Source organism: Amphibalanus amphitrite, unplaced genomic scaffold (genome assembly GCF_019059575.1).
Source record: "Amphibalanus amphitrite isolate SeventyFive unplaced genomic scaffold, NRLGWU_Aamphi_draft 000063F_arrow, whole genome shotgun sequence".
Classification (NCBI taxonomy): domain Eukaryota; kingdom Metazoa; phylum Arthropoda; class Thecostraca; order Balanomorpha; family Balanidae; genus Amphibalanus; species Amphibalanus amphitrite.
The window spans coordinates 990,755-1,015,333 of record NW_024881559.1 but is presented as its reverse complement, the minus strand read 5'-3'; the positions used below and the strand labels follow the sequence as shown (position 1 = coordinate 1,015,333).

Genomic DNA, 24,579 nt, shown 5'->3' with positions numbered 1-24,579 from the left:
TTCGACATTCGACCTGGAAATCGGCGAAATTTTGCCTTCAATGACCTCTGGTGACCTGACCTTTGACCTGACCAAAAAATTGACCGAAGTGATTTCGTCATTATTTTTGAAGCTCTTTCGAACGCCGCCTTCCGCGTATCGCTACGTGGCCCAGGAGCCGAGTTACAAGGGGGGGGGGTGTTCAAACACCCCCCCCCCCCCCCAGCAGGGCGTGGAAATCCAGGACCCCCAGCAGGGCGCGGGATATGCTGCTTTGCGCGCAACAAATGCCGCACTTTCAAATAAAGTCGCTATAGGAACAGCGGAGATCCCAAAAAGCAAACAAAAGTAAGAGTCTAATATCTTGAAAACCGGTGAATATTTTGCGATGAAATTTGGTAGATATTCGTTTTTGCTCTTTCTGAACCGAGCGACATCACTTTCATGCCAATTCATTAACTTTTTTGAAGGCGGGAGGGTCCCTTTAATTGGTGAGTAAGCTGACGGCGGTAATATTGAATTTGCGGGTAATGTCCATACCAAACCGGGTAATATCCATACTAAACAGTGCATGAAGCGTAATTTATCCACACGAACAGTGTGAAGTGCCAGTGCGCTCAGCAGCTCTGCCGGCTCTCACCTGAGAGGTCGAGCAGAATGATGACGTCCTTAGGGCTGCTGGCGGCGCGGATGTACCACTCCCTCATCCTGCAGTCGAACATGTCCGGCTCGTTGGGGTCCACCAGCCATTTCACGCCTGCCAAAACGCGATTCAGGCCGTGACTGATCCGGGTCGTCTCAGACTAATCGGTTCTGTCACAGTGGCGCCGGTGAGTTAACCCTATTAGTGGCAGGCTCCTGGCTACCCCTATTAGTGGCAGGGGGGGGGGCTGTTTACGACCCCCCCCCCCTTCATATCTCGAGATCTAACGGGCCGATTTTCAAAATTCAAACGGCATTCGATTTCGCTCAACGTGATCTACATTTCTAAAAAATAAAAATTAAGAAAATGTCAATAGGGGGGTAGAGGGGGGTAAAAGCTGGCAAATTGCAGATACATTTTATACTGTTTATCACGGCCAGGTTTCTGAACCAATCTTAACGCAACTTTTGCCGATCGATAGAGAATGAACCAGGAATTCACATGGATCCTAAAAATATGCATTTTCAAAAATCATAGGCGGATACAGATCATTGAGATTGGGGGTAGGGGAGAGTGGGGCACATTCGTGCATGGGGCACATTCGCTTTCAGCAGTTTATGGGAACACGAGTGACTGCACGAGCTCAAGGTAAATTATGGCAATATGTCTATCATTGCCGCCCTTCGTTCACCGTAGAAGACAACACTGTACCTGCTGTCATGCTTGATAAAAACGCAAATTTGTAATATTCGTGAGCTTTCCAAACTTTTCTCATATCATCCATTTTCGTGATCCTGACTCGGAAATGTGGTTCAGCTTTTCAAAATTGGGGATGAAGAAGCCCACTCTATTCACGGAACTGCTGCAAACTTGTTTGTTGAAAAAGTGTCATTTTTCAAAAAGAAATTTTGAAATATATTACTAATAACGTTGTGGGGCATGTTCGTGTACGCACTGCCTGGGGGCACATTCGTGCATATTTTTTTAAAAGTTTTTGCGATTTATGACTTTATTACGGAGCGAGCGAAGCGAGCGTAGTCTTTCCTTAGATTAACGGAAATTTCTGAGTATGAGCGGCCGGCCGGCCGGCCGGCCGGCCGTGGTCACGCTTTTGCGAGGCTTATATCTCAGCAACCACTTGACCGATTTACACGCGGTAATTTTTGTAGGGTAGCTTCATTCCTTCTACCAAGTATTGGACTATTCCCGATGCATGTGGGTGACCCCTTATGCACGTGCCACGTGCAAAACGAAGAGGTGTCCGTTTTGTAATTGTTGCAATATCTCGGTAACTACTTGGCCGATTGCGCTGAAAGTTGGCATGTAGGTAGGCACCCACTAGGCACTGCATATACATGTGCCAGAGTTGGGGTGCTGCTGCACGTGCGCACGTGCAGGGGTCGTTTCCAGATCTCGGGAACGGCTGGACCGATTGCGCTCAAATTTGGTACACGGTTAGGGACCGGTTAGTAGGGTGCCGTGCACAAGTCAGTTGGGACCCATTTTGCACGTGCGCACGTGCAGGGTGCCGCTTCCAGATCTCGAGAACGGCTGGGCCGATTGTGCCCAAATTTGGCACATCGCTAGAGACCAGTCAGTAGGGTGCCCTGCACAAGTCAGTTGGAGGTACCCCCTCGAAATTTCGCACGTGCAAGACTCACCCCCTCGCTCGCTCCGTTAGTCGCCCCAAAAGGCGCTATACTGGTCTGTAGTAGGTTTCTCTAATGACGCTCGCCTGACTCAGTCTCGACTGCTTGCGACGTCGTGACGAGCAATTCACGCGAACTTGGCGAGGTCACGGAGGCCGGCAGTTGGCACATTCTTGTTGGCCAGCCCATTCTTTCTACATTTGTTGTGCAATGCATTCTTGTCGAAAGGAATCAAGTGAAATGGCCCCCTGCCAATTTCCTTTGGTAAATTTCTGGTAATGCCCGGTAATTTCTCGAATTTTGCCGGGTGAACGGAAGTGCCCCATCTCTTGAACGAATGTGCCCCATAGGTGGGGCAGTTTCGTGCAAATGTTCAGAGTTAATAAAAGTCATTTTTTCTAATGGAAGCAATAATTTTATAGGATAACTTTTAAAGAGGAAAACTATCTGCAATAGTTCCTTTCCATACTACAATCAACAATTTTGCCATTGCACTAACCAAAGAACAGATATATGGGTTTATCCATTTTTTGCACGAATGTGCCCCACTCTCCCCTACACAAAAAGTATAGTAAATAAGGTTTTTGTTGGTACTGTTTCTAAAAAGGGTGGTAATGGTCTTGTTATGTTACAATTGTATTGGTCATGCATAGGCGGTGTCAGGCACCTATGCTGGGAGGTAAAACATAACCCCCTTTTTTGGACGCCTGGATCCGCCTATTATAGCAAAAACGTGTCAAAAGAGGATGCACAACAACTTTGTATATGTTATCACGTGATACCTTTCATTCACTGTTCGTAAAACTGGTGCATACAGTTATAATACATCAGCATCGTGGTTTTCGCCCAAATGACTCGCTTCACGAATAGGACCCCCCAATTCCCAGTGCTCTGGAGCCGCCCCTGGTAAAGTTATGAACTTGAAATTTTCAGGGAATGTGCCCAATTTAGTTTTAGGAAAAGTCAGAAAATTTCAGCATCGTAGCTTCAGCGGTTTCGGAGATATTCCCGAAAAACCTGAGGGGTGGATGAAAACAACCCCCCCCCCCTGCCACTAATAGGGTTAATGTGCTGAACTACCTCTGGACACCGTGAAGCTGTCGAATTTATGTCAATAAATGATGGTAGAGACTATCAGAGTCACTATCAATGCGTGCGCTTTCCTCGCGACGTCAGCTCGCGCTGTCGTGTACTGCGGCACAGCATGACACCAGGCGCCTTACACTGCTGCCATCTAGGGACAAAACTGTACAGCTCGTGGCCCGTGGGAACTGTAAGGAGCGCGAAGGATACCAGTGACGTCACAGTGTGCCACATATACGGTCGGGTAGACTTACCTGGAAAGGAGACGCGGATTGAGCGTGGAGTCGCGTGGGCGCGCGGGAGGTGTTCGCTGGTTGTGCAGCATGTAGTGATTAATACAGAAATAGTTTCCAAACTCCTATCATCAGCGGTGGGATCTCGAATTGAAAGGTTGCTACCTGTGTTTCTGGGGTTGGAGCCCTGTCTGAAGCAGTGGATCGGGACGATCCGGGGAAACGTGTGCTGCAGATCGACTGTACGGTGTGGTACAGGGAGCAATGACCGACCAGCAGGAGGCTGGGGGTGAGAACGGTGGTGTGTTGCAAACAAACCAAGGAGGTGGTGCTGTCATGGCTTATGCACCGAGAACTCGGAGCTGGGGTGGGAGTTTGGGCCTCCCAAGCTTCAACCAGAAGGATTTCAGAAGTTTCTTTCGACAGATGAGGCGGCGAGTGGCCGTGGACCAGATGTCTGAGTCTGAAGTGTACGACTTGTGCATTTATGCAGTCGGGATGGAGTCGAAGTCTGAATGGCTAGCGACAAGGGTGGAAGAGAAACTTCCCAAAACAGACGAGTCTGTACCGAGTCTGAAGGACATAGAAGAATGCATCACCGAGTGTCTGGAGCCACAGCATGTAAAAGCATTCATCCTGAGGGATCTGGACCGCATGCAGCTGAGTCACGACCAAGATCCGAGAGAGTACGTCAACGACGTGTACGAGAAGGTGCAACAAGCTGTACCTGAAGGGAAAGCGGATCCTTGGAAAATCATGGCGATTAACTACGCTGTGAAGGGTGCACCGGCGTCATGGCAGGTCAGGCTCCACGAAGCGAATTGTCAGTCGTTGGACACACTGGTGAGGAAGATGACCACGATACGACTGTCAGAGAAGTACCGCGATGACTCGAGAAACGCAGAAGCACGGGTGATGAAGGTCAACCGGTCAGGTTTGAAGTGCTTCGGATGCGGTCAGACTGGACATTTTGCCAGTAAGTGTCCAAAGAAGAGAGCAGAGAACAAGCATTGGAACCGTAAGTGCTACGGGTGTGGCAAAGAAGGTCACCTGAAGGCGCAGTGTCCGGAAGGAAAGGGCAAGACGCCGGATAGAGATGGCAGCGGATGCAAGAGGATTCAAACGAGTGAAGTCCAAATGACCGTCACGATAGAGGGTCAGCAGATCCAAGCTGTGGTTGACACAGGAACGAAGTTCAACCTGATGAACGACAAGATGGTCAGTCAACTAGGGCTAGAACTGTCAAAGGCGGTGATTCCGTCGCTCACCACAGCCGACGGGTCGGAGCTCGCCACAAGAGGCTGTGCGTGGGTGGAGATGGCGGTGAACGATGGACCAGGGAAAGCCACCATGTTTGTCGTGGTAAAGGACCTGACAGATGACGTGCTGATTGGGCTTGACACGTTGAAGAAGCTGAAGGCATCTATTCAGTGTGGTGAGATGCAGGTCACGGTGAAGAGAGTTCCAGAAGCCGTCCTGGATCAGTATCCGTCGCTGTTTGCTAGAGATGGTGAGGATATCGGGCGGGTGAAGAACTTCCAGTATAAGGTGCGCACGAGTGGTCCGCCAGTCGTATCAAAGCCATACAAGATTCCCCTGCACTACCAGGAAGAGGTAGACCGCCAGCTTTCTGAAATGGAAGCACGAGGAACCATCTGCAAGAGCTCGTCGGAGTACGCGAGCCCAGTGGTGGTCGTGAAGAAAGGAGGGAACGAGCTGAGAATCTGCTGCGACTACTCGAAGTTGAACAAGCAGGTCTCGAAGGAGGCATACCCAATGCCAGCCTTGGGTGACGTCCTGTTGAAGCTGAGGGGTGGCAAGATTTTTAGTCACCTGGACGTAAAGAGTGCCTACCACAACGTGCCTCTAGATCCGGAGACGAAGCACAAGACGGCGTTTGCAGTTGGAGGCAGACTGTGGGAGTGGAACGTTCTTCCATTTGGCCTCTGCACGAGCGGACAGGTGTTCCAGCGTATTCTGGATGAGATCTTGGAGGGTCTAGACTTCGTAACGGCGTATGTAGACGACATCTGCATCTTCACAAAGGAAGACGACGAAGGACTGCACATGAAGCAGGTCCACGAAGTGTTGAAGCGGTTGGAAGCCGCTGGGCTCAAGCTTCGCCCAGACAAGTGCGAGTTCGCGCAGAAGAGCATCGTCTGCTTGGGGCACAGAGTGGCCCACGATGCAGTGAGTGCGCTGGAAGACAAGACGGGGGACATCAAGAGCTGGCCAGAGCCTGAAAACGTGACAGAGCTGCGTCAGTTCCTGGGCCTGTGTGGTTTTTATCGCATGTTTGTCCCGAACTTAAGTGCGATCGCGGCACCGCTCACTGACCTGCTGCGGAAAGAGAGAACCTTCAAGTGGGAGAAGGCTCAGAGGGTGGCGTTCAACAGACTGAAGGAAGAGCTGTCGTCACCTCGGACCTTGGCGGAAGCCGACCCAAACCAAAGGTTCGTCCTGACATGTGACGCAAGTGAACTGGGATGCGGAGCAGTTCTCGAGAACGGGGGAAGGCCGGTCGCGTTCGCGTCAAAGCGATGGACACCATCAGAAGCCAAGAAAAGCACGACGGAGCGAGAGCTAAACGGCGTGATCTTCGGCATCAAGAAGTTCGCCTACTTCTTGAAGGGCGCCAAGTTTCAGGTGATCACGGATCACCAGCCCCTGACGTACATCAGAGACAAGCGCAATGCTGAAGAGCACCTGAAGGAGAAGTTGCTTCTGCTGGGAGACTACGACTTCGAGATAGAGTATCGCCCTGGGAAGGACATCCCACATGCAGACGCACTGTCGCGGAAGCCGGCGCGACGGGTCGCGGTGACGGAAACGGACGTGGCAGAAGCCGTGGAAACCGACCAGCGTTTGAAGGTCGTTCGGGACGGATTGCTGACTGGAGGTCGGTGGAACACAGACGATCCGGAGTTGAAGTTCTACCAGAAGGACAGAGGAAATCTGACGGTGGAAGATGGAGTCATCTGGAGGTCCTCCAGGAACGGAGAAGAAAAGCAGATCGTGGTACCGACTCGACTCCGGAGAACGGTACTCAAGCTCGCCCATGATCATCCTGGAGCGGGACACATGGGGGTGCGACGCACCTTGGCAAGGATAACCGCGCACTACTACTGGTTTGACGTCAAGAAGGATGTCAGAAGCTGGATCGGGAACTGCCTGGTCTGTGCAAAGAGCAAGATCCATCGGGCGAAGCAGCAAGAGGGAATCGGAACCGTTCCTGTTTTGGGACAACCGGGGACGCAGTGGGGTGCCGACATACTAGGTCCTCTGCCGAGAACGGATCGCGGCAACAGGTATGTCCTCGTAGTGACGGACCTATTCACCAAGTGGGTCGAGCTGTTTGCTCTGAAGGATGTAACTGCAAGGACGGTCGCAAGGAAGGTGTCAAAGGCGTTCAGACGTTTCCCAAACAGTCGAGAGATCCTGACGGACCAAGGGAAGAACTTTGAGTGCGACCTGATGCGGTCCCTGTGCGAACTGCTGCAGATTAACAAGCTGCGCACGACTGCGTATCACCCGCAAGGGAATGGCCAGACGGAGCGCTACAACGCGACCCTGTGCGACCTGCTCCGGTCGTACGCGGAGACGAAGGAGTGGGACGAGATGTTGCCATGGGCGGCATCGGCGTTCAACACATCAGTGCACACCAGTTCGGGGTATGCACCGCATGAGCTGGTGTACGGAAGCACGCCAGCGGGAGCCGTAGTGCACGAAGTGCAAGGTGCTCCTGTACCAGACGTCGTGAAGACGTATGCTGAGTACGACAAGGACTTGCGCTCGGGCGTCCAGAAGAAGACGAAGGAGGCGCTGGAAAACATCAAGAAGGGGTGCGTGGTCGAACGGAAGAGCCGAGGGGAGACGGATTCGCTGAAGGAAGTTTCGTAATGATGAAGAAACAACGACGCAGGCAAAAGCTACAACCTCTCTGGGAGGGACCATATGAGGTACTGAAAAGAGAACGCCCGGACTATATCATCCTACGGAGAGGCGCGCAGTACAGAGTCCATGGGGCACATCTGAAGGGCTGGAAAGGAGACTATACGGGTGACCCTGAAGATGAAACAGACACGGAAGAAGAGCCGGGGTCGACCTCCGCTGGTGAGGGTGAAGTGATCTTCGGAGAGAGCGAGGCGGAAGACGTCGACGAGCGCAGTGTCGCCGAGGAGACGCATGATCCGTCCGAAGCAGATGCTGGACACTCAGCGCCGGGCAAGATGGAGGAACCGGAGGACGAGCATGATAGCCTAGGATTTCTTCCAAAGACGAGTCGCTTTGGTCGAAAGGTGACACGCAATAGGCGTTACATGTGAGTGTATGTGTCCCAGCGCTCCTGTCAATTGTTTTAAGGATAGGGGGATGTAAGGAGCGCGAAGGATACCAGTGACGTCACAGTGTGCCACATATACGGTCGGGTAGACTTACCTGGAAAGGAGACGCGGATTGAGCGTGGAGTCGCGTGGGCGCGCGGGAGGTGTTCGCTGGTTGTGCAGCATGTAGTGATTAATACAGAAATACGTTTCCAAACTCCTATCAGGAACAACAGCTGCGTTGGAGTCACATTACGTCCTAGTTTACCGTGGCATTTCCGCTGAAGCTCAATAAATAAAAATGATTAATAACATATATTGTTAAATATATTATTTGTATTTACTAGTAGTCATACCCGCTATATCACGGATTAGCGGTGTCGCGGTCCTTCAATGCCAGGACAGCGCCAGCCTTACTAACCATTGGGAACCAACTTTGCCTGGCACATAAATGCTACATCGGAGTGCGCTCTGTCGATGCATTGACTATTGATTATGTGGCCTATCAATGCCGTAACTACTGAATACGAAACCATGGCAACGCCACCCCCGTAGGTAGATGTATTTCCATGGCCTTACAAAAGTCAGCAAGCATTGTGAACGCAGCGAAGTGCCATAAATGCCCGCCTACGTTCATTATGTGCAGTCACGTGTTATTTGCGAGTAACACTGACCTGGGTATTGACGCATGATGCCGGTGGACGAGCCAAAGTACTGCCACGACAGTGACGGGTCCAGCTTGAAGTTGGAGGTAAAGGCCATGTTCAGAGCCTCGGACCACGCGATTGTGTTGTTCACCTCCATGGCTGTGAGAAGATGCATCAGTTAGCAACATCGTATGATTGAAGGACAGCCTCGCCATAGGCTGGAATAAAAAAAAATGTGCATTGTGCAACTTTCTTGACAGTTGCTGCGATTTGAGACGATTTAAACGAAGCATCTCGGAAAAGTGTCTCCTGAAGCGCAGCACTCACATTTGTCGAATACGTTTGTGGGCACGTGCACCGTGCTGTGCGTCAGGTTCACCGGGATGCCGTTAAAGTGTTTGGACGCGTTGCCGAGCACGAACTGGTTGTAGCCCTCCCTGAGCGTGGACAGGTTCTTGCCGTCGAACTCGTTCAGCTTCTTAGCGTTGTAGTAGAAGACGTCCAGCTGGGCTTTCTCGCGGTGCGACATGGCAGCGATCTCGGCCGTGTCGACGATCCTCTGTGGGCCGAGCGGACGGTCAGGGTGGTGGGGGAACTGTCAGTGGTCTGCAGGGCGGCCGGACGATCCTCTGTCGGCCGAGCCGCCGCACACTGGTCGGAAACGCTCTAGCGAGAGGCCAGCGGCCTTTCCTCAAAAGTTTTTTGCTTGTTATTCCACAACTAGTGAAGCAAACTTCATAAAACTTTGCATACCTTCTCTGTCATATGTAAGCTATCATTTGGATGTCAAGCACTAAATATATGACGTGAATCTGTTAAGTTATGACGTCATAATTGAGTATAATACAGGATCTAGCACCACTTTAAGTGAACAAGGGAAATTGGAAGCTGCTATTCGGGCACCGGGAATGGTTTCATGCACTCCTTGCAAGGTCCGGTGCTTCACTTTAGCATTGTTGACTTTGCGTGACGTCATTTATGACGTCACTAAGGCCATATAAGTTTTTCGTCAATAACTCCTGATCAGATGGAGCTAGAGAGTCGGGAAAGCCACCATTGGACTCGGGAAGACCTGCCGAATCGAGTGATATGCGATATGTCCTCCTTCAACCATTTTCGTGACCTGAGGGGCTCCGACCTGACCTTGACCCGAGGTTAACGCCTTAAGTTGACTTCACCCGAACACCAAGTATACCTAGCATTCGACGCTCCTGAGCTAGACAAGCACGATGATGCCAAAATCGCGGCAGTGCGACCATTTTTGGCAAAGTAATTACCCAAAAACCGAGCCCGTGCCTTGTGGCACTTACCTGACCTAAGAGGTCACTGGCTGACCTAAGACCTTAAATCGGGTAGTACTTGCTGCGTCTTATAACGGCACACAAGCTCGTTTTTTTCCGCGAGGCTCTAGCTCAATTAGAGGCGAAACGGCGAGGGAGTTGTATCAACCCTCCCCGGTCAATATAGAAAACCAATCGGTCCGGCCAGGGCTAAATACCGGAATTGTGATCTAATGTAAAAAGACGGCCCAAGGTAACCTGACGCCAGTGACAGGTGTCCTGTATTCGCAGCGTCTTATATTCACGAAGGTCTCAATTTCCACTTTCTTCAGCCGAGTGATGGTTACTAATAGCAAGGCTCTCTAAATGCAAGCCGTAATCGCCACGCAATATGTGGAAGGCTTTTGATGTCAATACATACATAAATGCAATAATAAAACCATATTGTATGCGCTTTCCACAAAATTCATAAACTCAAGCGCGTCTGTTTTTAATGACCAGTCAACTACGCATGGATGCGTGCAGGCCACACAGGTCAGCGTAAGCCGGGCGCGGCGGCCGGGCCGAAACTGGGGCGGGGCGGGCGGTAGTTGGGTAGGAATAGCGGCTCCTGCAAATTTTGCGCAAATATGCGCAGTTAGCTTTTATGTTGCCCTGGTGTAAATTTAAATCCTGCTTCATCTCACAAAAAATCAGAGTGGGACTAGATGGGACTACCTGTTGTTTCCTTACCTAAACTTTGCAGTTATATTCCAGAATCACTCTAGGAGAGCCCTCATAAAAAAGCTACAGTAGATCTTAGTTGGGGAAAAAGTATACCAAAAAATTTGCACTGACCAGTCGGCAACTTCATAACAAACATTTTGATGCATAATATGTGGGATTTCAATTTGGTGTCTATCAGCAATAAGACTCTGAATATCCGGCTCAAGAAACCTCTTGCTCCGCGTCAGTTTCCGAGTTCTGGGATACCCCATCTTGGGGGGCTGATTACAGTTATTTTTGGTCACTCGGATTAGTTTTTTTGGCCTAATTATAATAATTTGATCAATTTCAAATCGATCTATATAAAAAATAATCCGAAACTCCGGAATCGCCCGTGGCCTCTCGTGAGGGCGTTTCCGACCAGTGTGCGCCGGTCAGGGGGGCGGGTGGGGGAACTGTCAGTGGTCCGGGGCGGCCGGACGATCCTCTGTGGGCCGAGCCGCCGGTCAGGGGGGGGGGGGACTGTCAGTGGTCCGGGGCGGCCGGACGCACACACGTGAGCTGCTCGATGACGAACGGTACCGTAAATCGGTGTGGATATGCTGCATGCATGTAACTAAGAAACACTTTATTCGTCTGTCTGGTTACCTTGACGGCGTCCGTTTTGGCGTTCATCATGTTGATCATGTCGTTGGCCATCTTTGTGAGTACCACCATGCCGTCCACCTCCACGACCCTGGCGCCTCGCTGGTACGCCTGGAATACGGCGCGGCCGGAGCGGGCATCAGATAACGCCCTCTGATAGTATGTAGATTGGATATTGTTAGCGGCGACTGGGGTGAAAGACGTTGCCCTTGTTACCACGGCGTACGCTGCCGTGAAGTTCTGCGGAACTTTCACACCGCAATATTGTTCATAGCAAGTGCGTTATGTAATGGTCCGGATGGCGATGGCAGCTCTTCAAACTTTAAAGAGGCAAATGACAGCGATTTCGGTAATTATAGAACTATCGGTAATAAGCATTGGGCATTATGGAGTATGAGTCAGAAACTGAAAGCGTGGACATGTGATTGCTCGGGCTGGGTCTCCGATAACATAAGGTTTGTGTTCAATAACTTTTAACACTATTCGTTAGAAATGTGTTTTTTTATTGAATACGAACCTGAGTTATCGGACGGTAAGAAGAAAAACTAGCATATACCCAACTGCATAGACGCGGCTATGATTGTCTTAATTACACGAGATGTTAAACTTGAATCCACCGGCCCCCACGAGTGGTAGGGTCCGCCGATAGCCCTACGGGGCGCGGGTTAAGCAATGGACAATTCAACATATTTCAGTCTTCAGTTGAAAAAAAATACCTTCCTTCGCATAGTTCCTAGCAATAAAAAATTAGGTTCGGCCTGCATGCAGATGGCTGCGTGAGCACACTCGGGCCACTCTGTATTTTCGACTGTTGTATCCCGTTCCACAGCATTGTCGCCGTCGCCGTCTCGTCGCATCTTCGCCGTCGCAATCCTACCCGTGGCCCTTCCCATCCCAGCAATCAGCTCCATCTATTGCATACCCTTCTGTCGCAGCCCACCCGTCGCAGCCCTTACTAGGTCGCAGCTCAGCCCTGTTCATCGCAGCTCTACCCGTCGCCGTCGCAGCTCAAACTATCGTTTCTTAGATCGTCGCGGTCTACTCGTCGCAGTCCAGACGGTCGCAGTCCAGACGGTCGCAGTCCAGACGGTTGCAGCCCTTTCTTCACCCCGCCCGGCTCGGCTGCGGCCGTTAATTGGCGGCCGCTGTTCCTCACACGAGCCGGGCGTCTCCAGCCGATGACGGCTCAGCGGGTGGCCACGCCGCCGCCGCCGGGTTGAGGATCGATGCCGATGCCGGCCGACACCGCCACAATCGACCGGCCGACGGCACATTTATCTTGGTCTCAGCATAACCGGGTCGTGTTCCGTGCCGGCGGCGGGTCGCTGCGGGGCAGTGGCCGGGGCCGGAGCGGCCGAGGGCCGTCTCTGGGACGGCGGAGGTCCGCTGTAGAGCGGCGGAGGTCCCACCTAAAGCGGCGGGAGAAGGCTCCTTCTAGAGCGGACAGGATGTCCGCTTCGGGGCGGCTGCGTTTGATTTAGAGCGGTGTACGGGAGAGGGCAAATAAGACGAGACAGGACAGCGTCCGGTGAACTTCAGAGCATGCCGCTTTTTGGAAGACTTTGTTCTCCAGTTTTTGTGTTGTTACAGCTAAGATCATTCGTTAGATTACTGCTAATACTATAAGGAATCGGCATGGATTTCATTGCTCTACGGAGGCCAATAAATGTTTTAACTTTTTTATTGCTGCATGCTTAGCTTTTAGTTGTGCATCAATGTGATACGTATCCTTTCAGAAGATTGATTGTCCTTATTCATAACCCTTTTGCAGCGAGCTACAGACATAACTACAAATTACTCCGGCTGTTGTTAGACCGATGCAATTTAATACTGTCTCAGCGTCTCAGGTTTTATGCGTATGTCGCCACAGCAGACTTCCCCACTGCTCGTGGTCAGCAATGAGCTGCTGCTGCTGCTGCTGGGTGGTTGTTGCGCTGCTCTTTACGCCGGTAGCGCCTCCGCAGCCGGTCAGCGTCTGGCTCCACCCCGGGGTCACGTGAGTGGGCCGTGCCGCGGCGTCTGGCGCAGACAGCGGCCGGACGGCGCCGTCGGCGGCGGCCCCGGCCTCGCCGCCCAGAACACCGCTCAGCGGCGGCTGACCACTCGGAACCGGCTCGGAGTTTTCAACAAGAGCTATCTTGATTCACAATCACATCAATAGAAAATAAAACTGAAAAAATCGCAAGATGAAATGAGAGTGAGTCTATTGACTCGCATACTTTATTGAATATGCTTTATCGTTTGAGTTGAATTTTTAGTCTACATTCGGTTGAGTGTTTGAAGTTTTTACCGTAGTTTTAATTGCTGGATGCATGCGAGTATATCGCAATTCAGCGTCGCCTCGATAAACTTGGTCTAGTGAGTACAACTGTATGTACAAGAGATGCGTAGATTTTCTTCTTCACTTTGAAAATTAGTTTGTAATCGGCGGATGGTGACAACTGACAAGATAGGTATTCGTCAATCTGAATCATATCAAATTTGCCAGCCGATGTCTGTTGATTGGCTGAACGGTCGCTTTTGGTTAATCCGCCTGCATTCCAGGGCAAGTGTAGCAAATTCCTGGCCAAGATTTCGGAACTAAAACTCATCTTTTTTGGCTAACTTGACTGATAGATTGTGAATGCTGCTCAGTAAAACGACTTCTTAAAAGTTGTGTATTCCTGTTAATTTTGACTAATTATATTTGGTACCTACTTACATTTTCTTACCAAAAAAAAAAATCAGATACCAGTAGTGTAAATCATCACGAGTCGCTGTCCTTGTAATTGTTAAATCCGGTGTTCAAATCAGTCACGCTAGTTTTCAATTCGGGTCTTACGTAACACTCGGCTTTAGGAGGTTCCGCAAGTTCCCTTTGGACTGTTCTTATATAACATTCATTTTTCGAAATTTCACGCTTAATATTGCTCCCATCTTTCCGAGCATCTCGCGAAAATGAAATATGGGATGGTTTATTGTCATCTCAGCAAATATCATTTTGGCTGAATTCAGCCGCTCGCCTAGGGACTGGTACACTAATCTCACAGAGAGGCTCGGCTGTCGCCAAAGGAGCCGCCGGCGGGCGCGCTAGGCCAATTCCGTCGAATAATCAGAGCAGATTTCTAAAGCATTGCAGAAGAAACGTCGTTTCCTCATCTCTGAGTTCGAAAGCAATACCTAACTACCTGGTTTGGTCTCTTACTGCACCTTAGGGTCTACATAAATACGTAATTTATCCGGAACATGAACTTATGGTGCAACCATTCGCTCGTTCACGGGGAGAGATTAACCACCTGTTCATGCTTTCCAAGGCTGCGATGAGCATGGCGTAACAATTCTTTGGCAACTTTTGATAGTTATTTCAACAGCCGTCGATGAAGTTTTTATGGTTGTTCTCGCTTCATAGGTCAGATCCGACTCCCTGGTCAAGTATCCAGACAGGTTTTTCCACTTCTCTCTTTCGTTTTTTTTTCTGTCTCTATCTCTGTCTGTCTGTCTGTCTGTCTGTCTGTCTGTCTGTCTGTCTGTCTGTCTGTCTGTCTGTCTGTCTGTCTGTCTGTCTGTCTGTCTGTCTGTCTGTCTGTCTGTCTGTCTGTCTGTCTGTCTGTCTGTCTGTCTGTCTGTCTGTCTGTCTGTCTGTCTGTCTCTGTCTGTCTGTCTCTGTCTGTCTGTCTGTCTGCCTGTCTGCCTGGCTGCCTGGCTGCCTGGCTGCCTGTCTGCCTGGCTGCCTGTCTGCCTGTCTGCCTGCCTGTCTGCCTGCCTGCCTGCCTGTCTGCCTGTCTGCCTCTCTCTCTCCCTCTCCCTCTCTCTCTCTCTCTCTCTCTCTCTCTCTCTCTTTTTCTTACATCAGGAGGGATGGGTGACTGAACTGTGGAGCTGATAAAGTGACTGAAGCGAATACGTTTTCTTACGCCAGCGCTGTTACGCGAGAGACACAATCGGGGGTGGATTGCACAATGGCATGCAGATTGCAAAATTCGTGAAAAAAAAATTATTAACACTCAGAAATGCGTGTTGGCTTCTAAACGGATGATGGGATTTAACAATTACTTAGCGATAAGCCTCGAAGCATATAATGCCTAAGCATTCGTCCATTAAGGTTGGTCGTTGGGCGCTAACAAAACATAAGGTATTCCCGTATAGGGCGCCTCATTAAAATTTGAATACCTTAGCTCTTTACTACCGTATGTTCACATGCACTGCACCACAATACACTACACTGCACTGCACACGCAATGTACAATGCACACGCAATGTACAGTACACCTCCACACATTCATGCCAGTGCTGTAACTCACGTTTGATATGTTTTTGTGCGTCGTATGCAGCTCACACACTGTTGAGATCATGTTCCCAAAGCTTCTCGCCCAGTTTTGTACCCTGTGGAAGAAAACCAACATTTTAGCGAGCAAACTTGACACTCAATCCACTGTCACAAAGTGATGGGTCGGTTTCCACGGTCCGATCCTGCAAAATGTCAGTGCCTAGCCGCTACGCATTTTAAGATATTCGTTCTTTCCATGCTTTGTGATGTGCTCTTGTGTTGGAATATTGGCTTTCGATGAACGTTCTAAATAGAATGATAGATTGATGTGAGGAAGATATTATGGCCTTATTTGATCAACTACAACAGTCTTCGCTCACATCGTGCCTTTTTGACTAAATTATTCAGTATCCAGACCTGTTCCTCCTCTAAAGTTTGGCTTTATTGTCGAAAAGTGAATTATGTACAATTACGCACATAGCATCCATGAATGTAATTCACAGGAGCCTCATTGGATAGGGAACAGGCTCACCCCCCCCCCCCCCTTGCATGTGCCGGGTCAGCGGGCCGCTGTGTCAGACTCTGCGGCACAGCGCGGTATCGCACGTGCGCGCAGGGGGGGGGGGGGGATGGGCGCGGCGCGGGGAGAGGAGCGCTCAGCGCAGGAGCTGGCAGGGCGGGAGGGTTCAGGGTGCCGGCGGCTGCGGCGCCCGCCTGCCGGCCGTCTCTGGGGCCCCGGGCCGCTGGCCCCAGCTATTGATTGGAGGGTGGCGGCGGCAGCCTCCGCTCTCAGGGGCCGTCCCAGCCGGCAGAGCGACGGTCTGGCACCTCCTCCCCCCCCCCCCTGCTCGGCAGTCGGGTCAGTCGGCCGGGGGGGGGGGCGGGTCACGGGGTGCGGGGGGTCAGGCCACTCGACTCAACGACCGCAGCGTGCGGCTGATTGACCAACATTGGCTCAGAAGACATAGTTGGGTGTGGAGGGTTGTAGTATGTATAGTCGACCACAGAATGATGTTCCACTCCTCAGAAGCTATCAGTTGACCGGGGCGCTAAGTTGTGCCGTTTATCACGCAATTAAGCGTGTCGATTGTGAGCATTGGGACAAAGCTATAATTTGTGAACTCAGCCCGTGTGATGCGGCACAGCCTACCACTCCAGGCAAATTATTGCCTGTGAAAAGTGGAACATCATTCTGTAGTCGACTATACATACCAGGCCGCTGAGCCATGTGCGTTGATTATGGGTGTGGCTAGTCGGTATCGGTCAAAATGGATCCGCGACAGAGGAAGCATCTGGTCAAAGAAGGATGAGTCTGCCTCTATAACCTCATACTGGTCCGTACCACTTTCTCATGTGATATTTTTGTGGTTTCTATCAAAGCTGAATAATTCATGTAGTTTAACTTGAATCCATCCTTTCTGCTCTGTTCCGAAATAATAGACTACTGATTACAAAACATGTCATGGACAGAGGCGTTTATGTTTCCCCGTGTAAGCAACCGCCGTGATTGTCATACCGTGGAGGGTGTGGTCTGTTGACGGTTCATCGGAGTCCGAAAAGACTGTTCAGTGTTCAGGGCAGCACAGAAATAACCCTGCATCGGAAGGCCAAAGGGTTCTGTCATATGCTCACTGACAGCAGAGCTCCTTTAATCGCCTCATTTCAGAGGAACAGCGGGCTCTGTGTGCCAGTGTCTTTGCATTCCTGGCACAGCCCGAAATATACCAGTTTTGGCGGGCCGACAGCGGCCACGGGCACACGTCCTGTCGCCAGCCTTGCGGACCTCATTATTGCGACCGGGGCATGTGGCCACTGGTCAGTGTTGTGGTTCAGCCCAGCCCCTGCCACTTCGGTATCAACAAACCGTCTAGGTCCTGGATAATGATGCTGCTCAGTGCTCAATGCTCATGTTACACATGGTGAATCATTTATTGCACTCACAGGAAATTAATTAAATTTAATTCATGACATACCTAATATCACAATACGAAAATTGCCCTTTAGATGCAATTTTTACCTGCCTAATTAATACCTCTATTTCACTTTCAGTCATTATTTTATTACTGCGGAATGCGTCTGCCTGCATGTTGGAACTATGGAAATTGTTATATTTATCATAGGCGACGACGGTAGACGCTATGGCATTTTGGTGAGTGATAGATAATAACTACCTTTTCATTTAGGTACCTACCTTTCAAGCCGCAACACAAAAACATCCAGATATCAGTATCTGATTTCATTAGATTCAGCCGCACTACACACCTCGTACTCAAACCACCTGCAGCCAGCACTATCATAAATCAGGCCATGTTTTGTGGAGGTCACTCGAACATGGAACGAGCCACGGGTTGTCAGAGCCGAGAGGTATCTACGGGCGGCGCGCCGGTGCGCGGAGGGATGCTGCCAACCCCACTGTCTCAAGCTTCTCTGTGGAAAGCTGCAGCGTAACTGACGCTCTCTCTCTCTCTCTCTCTCTCTCTCTCTCTCTCTCTCTCTCTCTCTCTCTCTCTCTCTCTCTCTCTCTCTCTCTCTCTCTCTCTCTCTCTCTCTCCCTCTCGCTTTCTTTCCCCCTCTCGCTTTCTCTTTCTCGTTCCTCTTTTCAATCTTGCTCCTCTTTCCCTCACTCTTCCTTTTCGTCTCTCCCGGTCATTAGCCCGCTCTGCCCCGCTCAGGTCTCCAACTTAGCCTGTGACAGTTGTTGGTTCCCGGCCAGCGCAGACTCCGGCTCGGTCTACGGAACATGAAGTAATGCGGCGCCCAGAATCCTCTGCCACTCCTCCAGTAGGTCACATAACCTTGGGTCACGCTTTGCCCTGCCGTATTGGCTCGTGTCGTGGCAGGTCACGCCGCACTGTGTCGTAGCATGCTACGTCGGAACTCGAATCGCGGTGTGTTTTGTTCCGCAACTTGCGATGTTATTTCGCATGAAGGAGTTTGACCGAAGTCAGCCCACTGCCCATCCAAAAATATAGGTAGCCATGCCATGTCGATGCCCATGCTATACCCTGCTGCATTATACCATACTGCGGGCGGCGGCATGACCGGCCGGCCGGCCGCCGACGGCCCGGTGACAGATCTGCCGCCTTCTACTGTCACCCGCAGAGCGGTGCCGCCCGTGTCCGGCGCGCGGCGGCTGCGTGCCAGCCAGCGCCGCCCCTGCCCTTCCTCCCCCGCCGTACGGCACGATGTCGCTGCACCGCCCTGATGGCATTCTCCGGCGCTCCGGTCGCCATGGCAACCACCAAGTCGGAGCAGCGGCTCGGCAGGTTGCCGCCGCCGCCGGCCAGAGAGTGTCCAGGGGCTGACAGGTCGATGAACAGTGGACACCCGGAGTGTATCCCAAGTCCCGACCAATCAGCGTCGCTGTACCACGTCCAGATTGCCAAGTTGTGGGAGCCCAGCCAGGGTCCAAATGTACCGGTCCCAAACACGAGCTTTTAATCCCGTGTCATGCCCTGAATCTCGTGTCCACTGTCCAAGTCCCGTGTTCTCAGTTCAGCGTCCCGAGTCCGGAGTCCCGTGTACCGTGTTCCGTGTCCCCAGTCCCAGAGTGCCGCGCCCCCAGTCCCGAGCCCCAGTCCCGTGTCACGAGTAATGTCACGAATAGAATCCCGTGTCCCGAGTCCTGTGTTGGTGTGACGAGTCCCGTGTCCCCAGTCCCGAGACCCCAGTCTCCAGTCCCGTGTCCCATGTCCCGCTTCCTGTGCCCAGAGCCCCACAAGTCCCGAGTCCCCAGTCCCGTGCCTCGTTTCGCGAATCCCGTGTCGGTGAGACGAGTCCCGGCGGGGTTCGCGCTCGATCCGAGTCTGAGCCGGGTACCGAGTCACCGGCTAATGACTCGAGTCGCTGGGAGCGCAGCGCACCGCCGAGCTATTGCAGGGTCACCGTCGGAGCGGCTGCTGATCAATTCAGCCGCTTCCTCATGGAATATTCATCCGGGTCAGTGTTAGAAGCGTTGAGGAAATTATACATGTGCATAACCGACGGGATCTAGCAATTCAGCGACTAAATAATAAATGCATTTAAACGAGCAGAAGGTCGCATAAAGTACAACTTATAAATAAGATTTCAACGAAATGTGAAAATAATGCACATTGAGTCAAAAGACGATAAGCGTGCTGCCCCGAGGGCTTCCCTTCCGTTCGTCGGAACATTCAGCATCACCATGAATAGGTATTTGATAATTCATGGTGGTCTCGATGCAAACGTACATTTTTTAACAAAGATACACGATAAGCACCTATTCAGATTGCAAGCAAACCAACTTGTTTGCATTAAAATATTGTACAAACGTAGCTCTGTAGTTAATTTATTATGGACAGTACATAACCCCGTTGTTGTTCAACTTACACGATCATGACAACCTACAAAGCGATGGAATTTCAGAACGTTAGCCAAATTACAATCCATGTATGCACTGCCTTATTTTAAATAAGGCAGTGAAGCAAGGGGAGAGTCTGAGTTACCATTATGCGCCCGCTTAAGCAGAAACTCAACCTGTGCTTAAGCAATGTGTCTGGTGAATGCGGTCTCTGCTTAATAACGATCGATGAACATTTTTCTAGCTAAATCTACCTCCACTCTTATAATTAAAGTACATTTTATTGGAACAAATTACGTTTTTCCTAACCGCTGCAAAAGGTGCATGTAGGCACAGCATGCCCTAATTGCGCCATGTGAAATAATGCATTAAAGAACCATGCAAAGTTACACCTTTTACTGGCAAGGGCGATAATGTTCCCCTGAATGTCCTTATTGGCCAGTACGGGCCCCTCAGACCTTCTGGGGTCAAACTCCGGCTTCTGACACCAATTATTGAAAGACCACTTTTATAACATTATACGATAACATTGAAAGCCTCAATGTCTTGACATAGCCCTAAATGCTCCCATGCCCGCGCGTTTTGTGATGGGTGCAATTCGGAATGTGTCATATGGCAGCAAAATATTGATAATGCTGCACAATAGGCATGCACCGTCTTGTTTTTTGTCTCTCCATACCCGGCACATATACCATAATACAGGGTGACACAAAAAAAACGGTCATCACCAAATTTCGAATACCTAACTTCGGAAGTTTTATTCAGATCATCACCAAACTTCGGCCAATTAAGGTCACACCTATGTAGCATACATCCACCAAGTTTCAATTCTTCACTACGATTACTTTTAGTACAGTGTGTGTTTTACTGACGCTCCACAATGTGCTCCATCCAGGTGAGCGCCACGGCGTTGCAGGGCGTAGGCACACTTGCATCCGGCGGGCAAAGTTGTCGATAACCCGATGGCTGTGCACTTTACAGAGTGCAATGGCCTCTGGAGACAGTGCTCAGGGGGTGTGCTACCCCTGAAACGTTATTCTTATCGGGTTATCGACAACTTTGCCCGCCGGATGCAGGTGTGCCTACGCCCTGCAGCGCCGGGGCGCTCACCTGGAGCACATTGTGGAGCGTCCGTAAAACACACACTGTACTAAAAGTATTCGTAATGAAGACTTGAAACTTGGTGGATGTCTGCTACATAGGTGTGACCTAAAGTGGCCGAAGTTTGGTGATGATCTGAATAAAACTTCCGAAGTTATTCGAATTTTGGTGATGACCGTTTTTTTTGTGTCACCCTGTACTACTAAAATCACTTTAACCACCCTTCCTCACGAACAGCAGTAACAGTTCAATAAGTAAGCAGGCTCAGGATAAGAAAACACTACATTTTACACAACCACTTCAAGCACGCGGCTTTAAGCCTTACGCTGGTGGTGGTAGGTCGAAAAATATTGTTTTGATTATTGTTATTAATAAATTGTTTTCTAAACACCAATCGACCTATTGGGTTCACAGAAAATGACGCGGGCGCAATTAGGAGACCGGGCGCAGATTGGACACTCTCCCCTAACAGCAAACTATTTTAAATAGATTAACAGCAGACTGAGTCAGTTTTTGTTTAGCGTGGAGTGTTCTCCCCTTTAACTTAACCCTCGCCGGCACAGGGGGGGTTGATGCAACCCCCCCTAAGGTTTTTCGCTAATAACTCGTGTAAAAAGCGGCCGATTGCGACGAAACTTTCAGTACCCTCGCATTGATCAATTTTACTCCTACCCTGAAAATTTCATGACCCTGACCCAAATGACCTTTGACCTGTGACCTCTTTTCCGAGACCATGTTTGGCCGGATTCGCGATTCGGCGTACGTCGGCTCGCATTAGCCGCGCGTTTGCAAGCTTTTCGTGGTTTCAAACGTTCAAACATGTGATTTGATGTTGCTCCCATACATAAGGGTGGGTGTCAAGGTCACCTGAAGGTCAGGTCAGGTCATTGACCTTTGGTGACCTCGGGTGACCTCGGTTCACTTTTTCGAGTTTTACATGTTTCTAGGCTAGTTTTTGGAGCTGAATTCGAATTTAGCAACCATTTGAACATTTACGAAGTAGTTTTGGTGCCTCCGTAACATGTTACGAAGCTGTCAGAGACGGTTGACACGTATAACGAATACCCGTCACAACCCCTACCGGTTGACCTGACCTGACCTGACCCGACCTGGTCTAAATGCTTGAAGACATCATCTCTGATCAAAACTAATACGATATTCGTGATCAGCACCCCAGAAAACCGCATAACAGCCACACTTTACGACTTTCTAACAGGTCCCGATTTTCCCGGTTTTCGGGTCATTGACCTGACCTGGAAGTTCACCCGATGACCTAGGACCTTAAAATTGGGTATCATCGGCTTCGTCTCGTGACGGGCAACACGCTCGTTTTTTCCGCGAAGCTCTAGCTCGATCAGGGGCCAAACGCGAGGGGGGGTCGTACCAACCCCCCCCCCCTTGTGCCGTCGAAGGACGCAAAATGGCCTGTGCCGGCGAGGGTTAATATGTACCTATTTTAGCAATTTGGCACATACCTAAGTCGCTGTGAGGCTTAGTTTTGTCATTTTCATCTTATTCACCATGAGCCTAAGGAAGCGATTATAATCGTCTGTGTCGATTATCACTCAATACTTTTCACTTACCCATAGGTATAAGTCATTGCTGCAGGGTAGCAGCACAAAACATTGCTATATGGCATGTGGTATGCATAATTGCATCACGCACATAGCGTAAATATAGTGTTGTACTTGACCGTGGCGGTGATTGACCTTTCTATCCGTTTCTCCCTGACCGCAGGCATCGAAACCCTGCCACACGTTTTACCTATGGCTTCTCATTCGGAGGTCATCAGGGGCAGTGCTCACTTTATCAGTGTGGTATTTGTAGTTGCATGGAACCATAGGTCAAGAAATTGTTAATCATAGAAAATCGCTGTGGACATGTATATTTTTTCTTCGTTTATCGCTCTAGACACTAAATAGGTCCGATTGTGTCGTGACCCCCGGAGTGTTGTCCTTGTTGGCCTGTGCCGGTCCTCAAAACTGGACCCGAGCCGCTGTCGCCACCGTCAGACTCCCAGTCGTTAGAGCCCGACAGCAGACGGGCGTCTAACAGACGGAGCTCGGAATTCGGACCGCGACGCGACGTCCCCGACAGCCAATAAATTGATTAGTCAGTGTGACGTGACCAGTCTCAGAGTGACATATTCACGTCAGGCCTGTCCATTGAACCGTCTCGGCCTGTCCGCGACACGTCAGACTGGCTGGGACGTGGCCGTGTGCGAGGGACGCTATGGTGGTTACTCACATGATCTGCGGCACGTCACTGGTTCGGGTCGACTCGAGGGCGAGGAGCGCGAGCAGCGCCACTGGCGCCGGCACCCGCCACATCGTGTCACCAGCAGGTCACCAGCAGGTCACCAGCAGGTCACCGGCAGTCGGACGGGTCACTGGAGCGGCCCGGGTCAGCTGCAGCCGGCTCGGGTCGCCCGCTGATCGGCACGTCACTGAGCCCGCGTCCGTCACTGGCGAAGAGGAGGTGGTCACATGCCCGGGGCGCCGGCTGCGCCGTGTCGGCCGGTCGCGCGCAGCTGTGCCACTGGCCCGCTATTGATCTGATGCCGTGCGCAGCGCGAGGTCGCCAGTGCTCCGACGGGACGGGACGGCAGGACACCGGTGCTGCCGCCTACTGGGAGGTGTAGAAACCACCAGTTGGCTGCTTGGACGTCAGACGGGGCTGAGGCCTTTGAGGTTTGGGAGGAGTTGGGTGTGACACTGACACCTCCTGTCGTTCCAGTACTGAAGAGTTTCGTTTACCGTGGACTTTGCTTCCTTTGTTGTGAGCAGGCAGCAAGCTATTTCTGTCTGACAAGACCATTGCAGATCTATGGGAATGAACCGTGGACTGTGCGTGCCACTGACGCGACGATGCGCTGGCAATGGCAGAAACCGTCCCGGTGGGACGGAAATGTCCCTTTGGGACAGCTCGCCCAATCACTGGACTTGCCCTCACCACCAGCTGCCTGGCGGGGTTGGTCACCAGCCCGGATAAGGTACCTACCTAAAGTGTGGGGAGGGCTGCCGATTGACTGGTCCCGAGAGAAGCCAGGACAGATGTCCGTTTGATAAAAAGGAACCCTAAAAAAGGACGTCACAGGACTTTTTTGACGTCCAAAAAAGGACGTCAAAAAACACGTTCCTATTGAATGAAATAATTACCCAAACCCTCTCCATAGCCCGAAAGATTCCGATCGGCTGGTAGCCGTTTATGAAATAATTAATAGGTATCGCTTTATCCGTTCAAAACAAAGAAACTACGCATGCGAAAAGTTCCCATTGTGAAGACTCAGAGTCACTATTCAGTGTCATTTATTGCCGCTTCTGGCCAGCTCTATCTTTTCCACCCAGATCAATGAACATTGCTCTGACCTTCTAAATGTATTTGACTCATGAATAAAAATTATGCGCATAAATTGAAAAGCGTAATTCAAGGAAGGTAATTAAGTGGTTTCTGTACAAGTGTACCTATAAGCCTGCCAGGTTTGCGGCTATCAAAGGGCAAAGCTTTCCGATTTAGCACAGTCGTGGAACTGGGGCTTCACCGGGATTAGCAGCATGACGTGTCGTCCCAGGGTGGCGACTATCGATATAGGAGCCAGCAGGTGCGGGCCTCACCCCGGAGACCGGAAGTCCTGACTGGGACCGGGCAGGTCCGGTCGGCGCGCCGGCCTGTTCAGCGGCCGGCCGGCACCATGGGGTGTGAGCTGCTCGATAGCGGGCTGAACT

General features: G+C 50.9%; 1 protein-coding gene across 6 annotated transcripts in view; it reads right to left on the bottom strand.

The window, feature by feature from the left end:
* LOC122378701 (voltage-dependent calcium channel subunit alpha-2/delta-3-like) overlaps positions 1 to 23,437 on the bottom strand; it is a 50,681-nt gene extending 27,244 nt beyond the window's left edge. For 4 of the 6 annotated variants that reach the window (XM_043360123.1, XM_043360125.1, XM_043360122.1 and 1 more), the window contains exons 1-6: positions 23,102 to 23,394; positions 15,467 to 15,548; positions 11,190 to 11,297; positions 8,884 to 9,115; positions 8,584 to 8,715; positions 620 to 736 (exon numbers count right to left, since the gene is read on the bottom strand). In XM_043360123.1, coding sequence (XP_043216058.1) covers positions 620 to 736; positions 8,584 to 8,715; positions 8,884 to 9,115; positions 11,190 to 11,297; positions 15,467 to 15,548; positions 23,102 to 23,184 — 754 coding nt within the window. In that variant the 5' untranslated portion in view covers positions 23,185 to 23,394. Of the gene's footprint in view, positions 1 to 619; positions 737 to 8,583; positions 8,716 to 8,883; positions 9,116 to 11,189; positions 11,298 to 15,466; positions 15,549 to 23,101 lie in introns of all 6 variants that reach the window. The other 2 variants (XM_043360126.1, XM_043360120.1) reach the window with 2 other exon arrangements.
* Between the last annotated feature and the right edge of the window lie 1,142 nt (positions 23,438 to 24,579).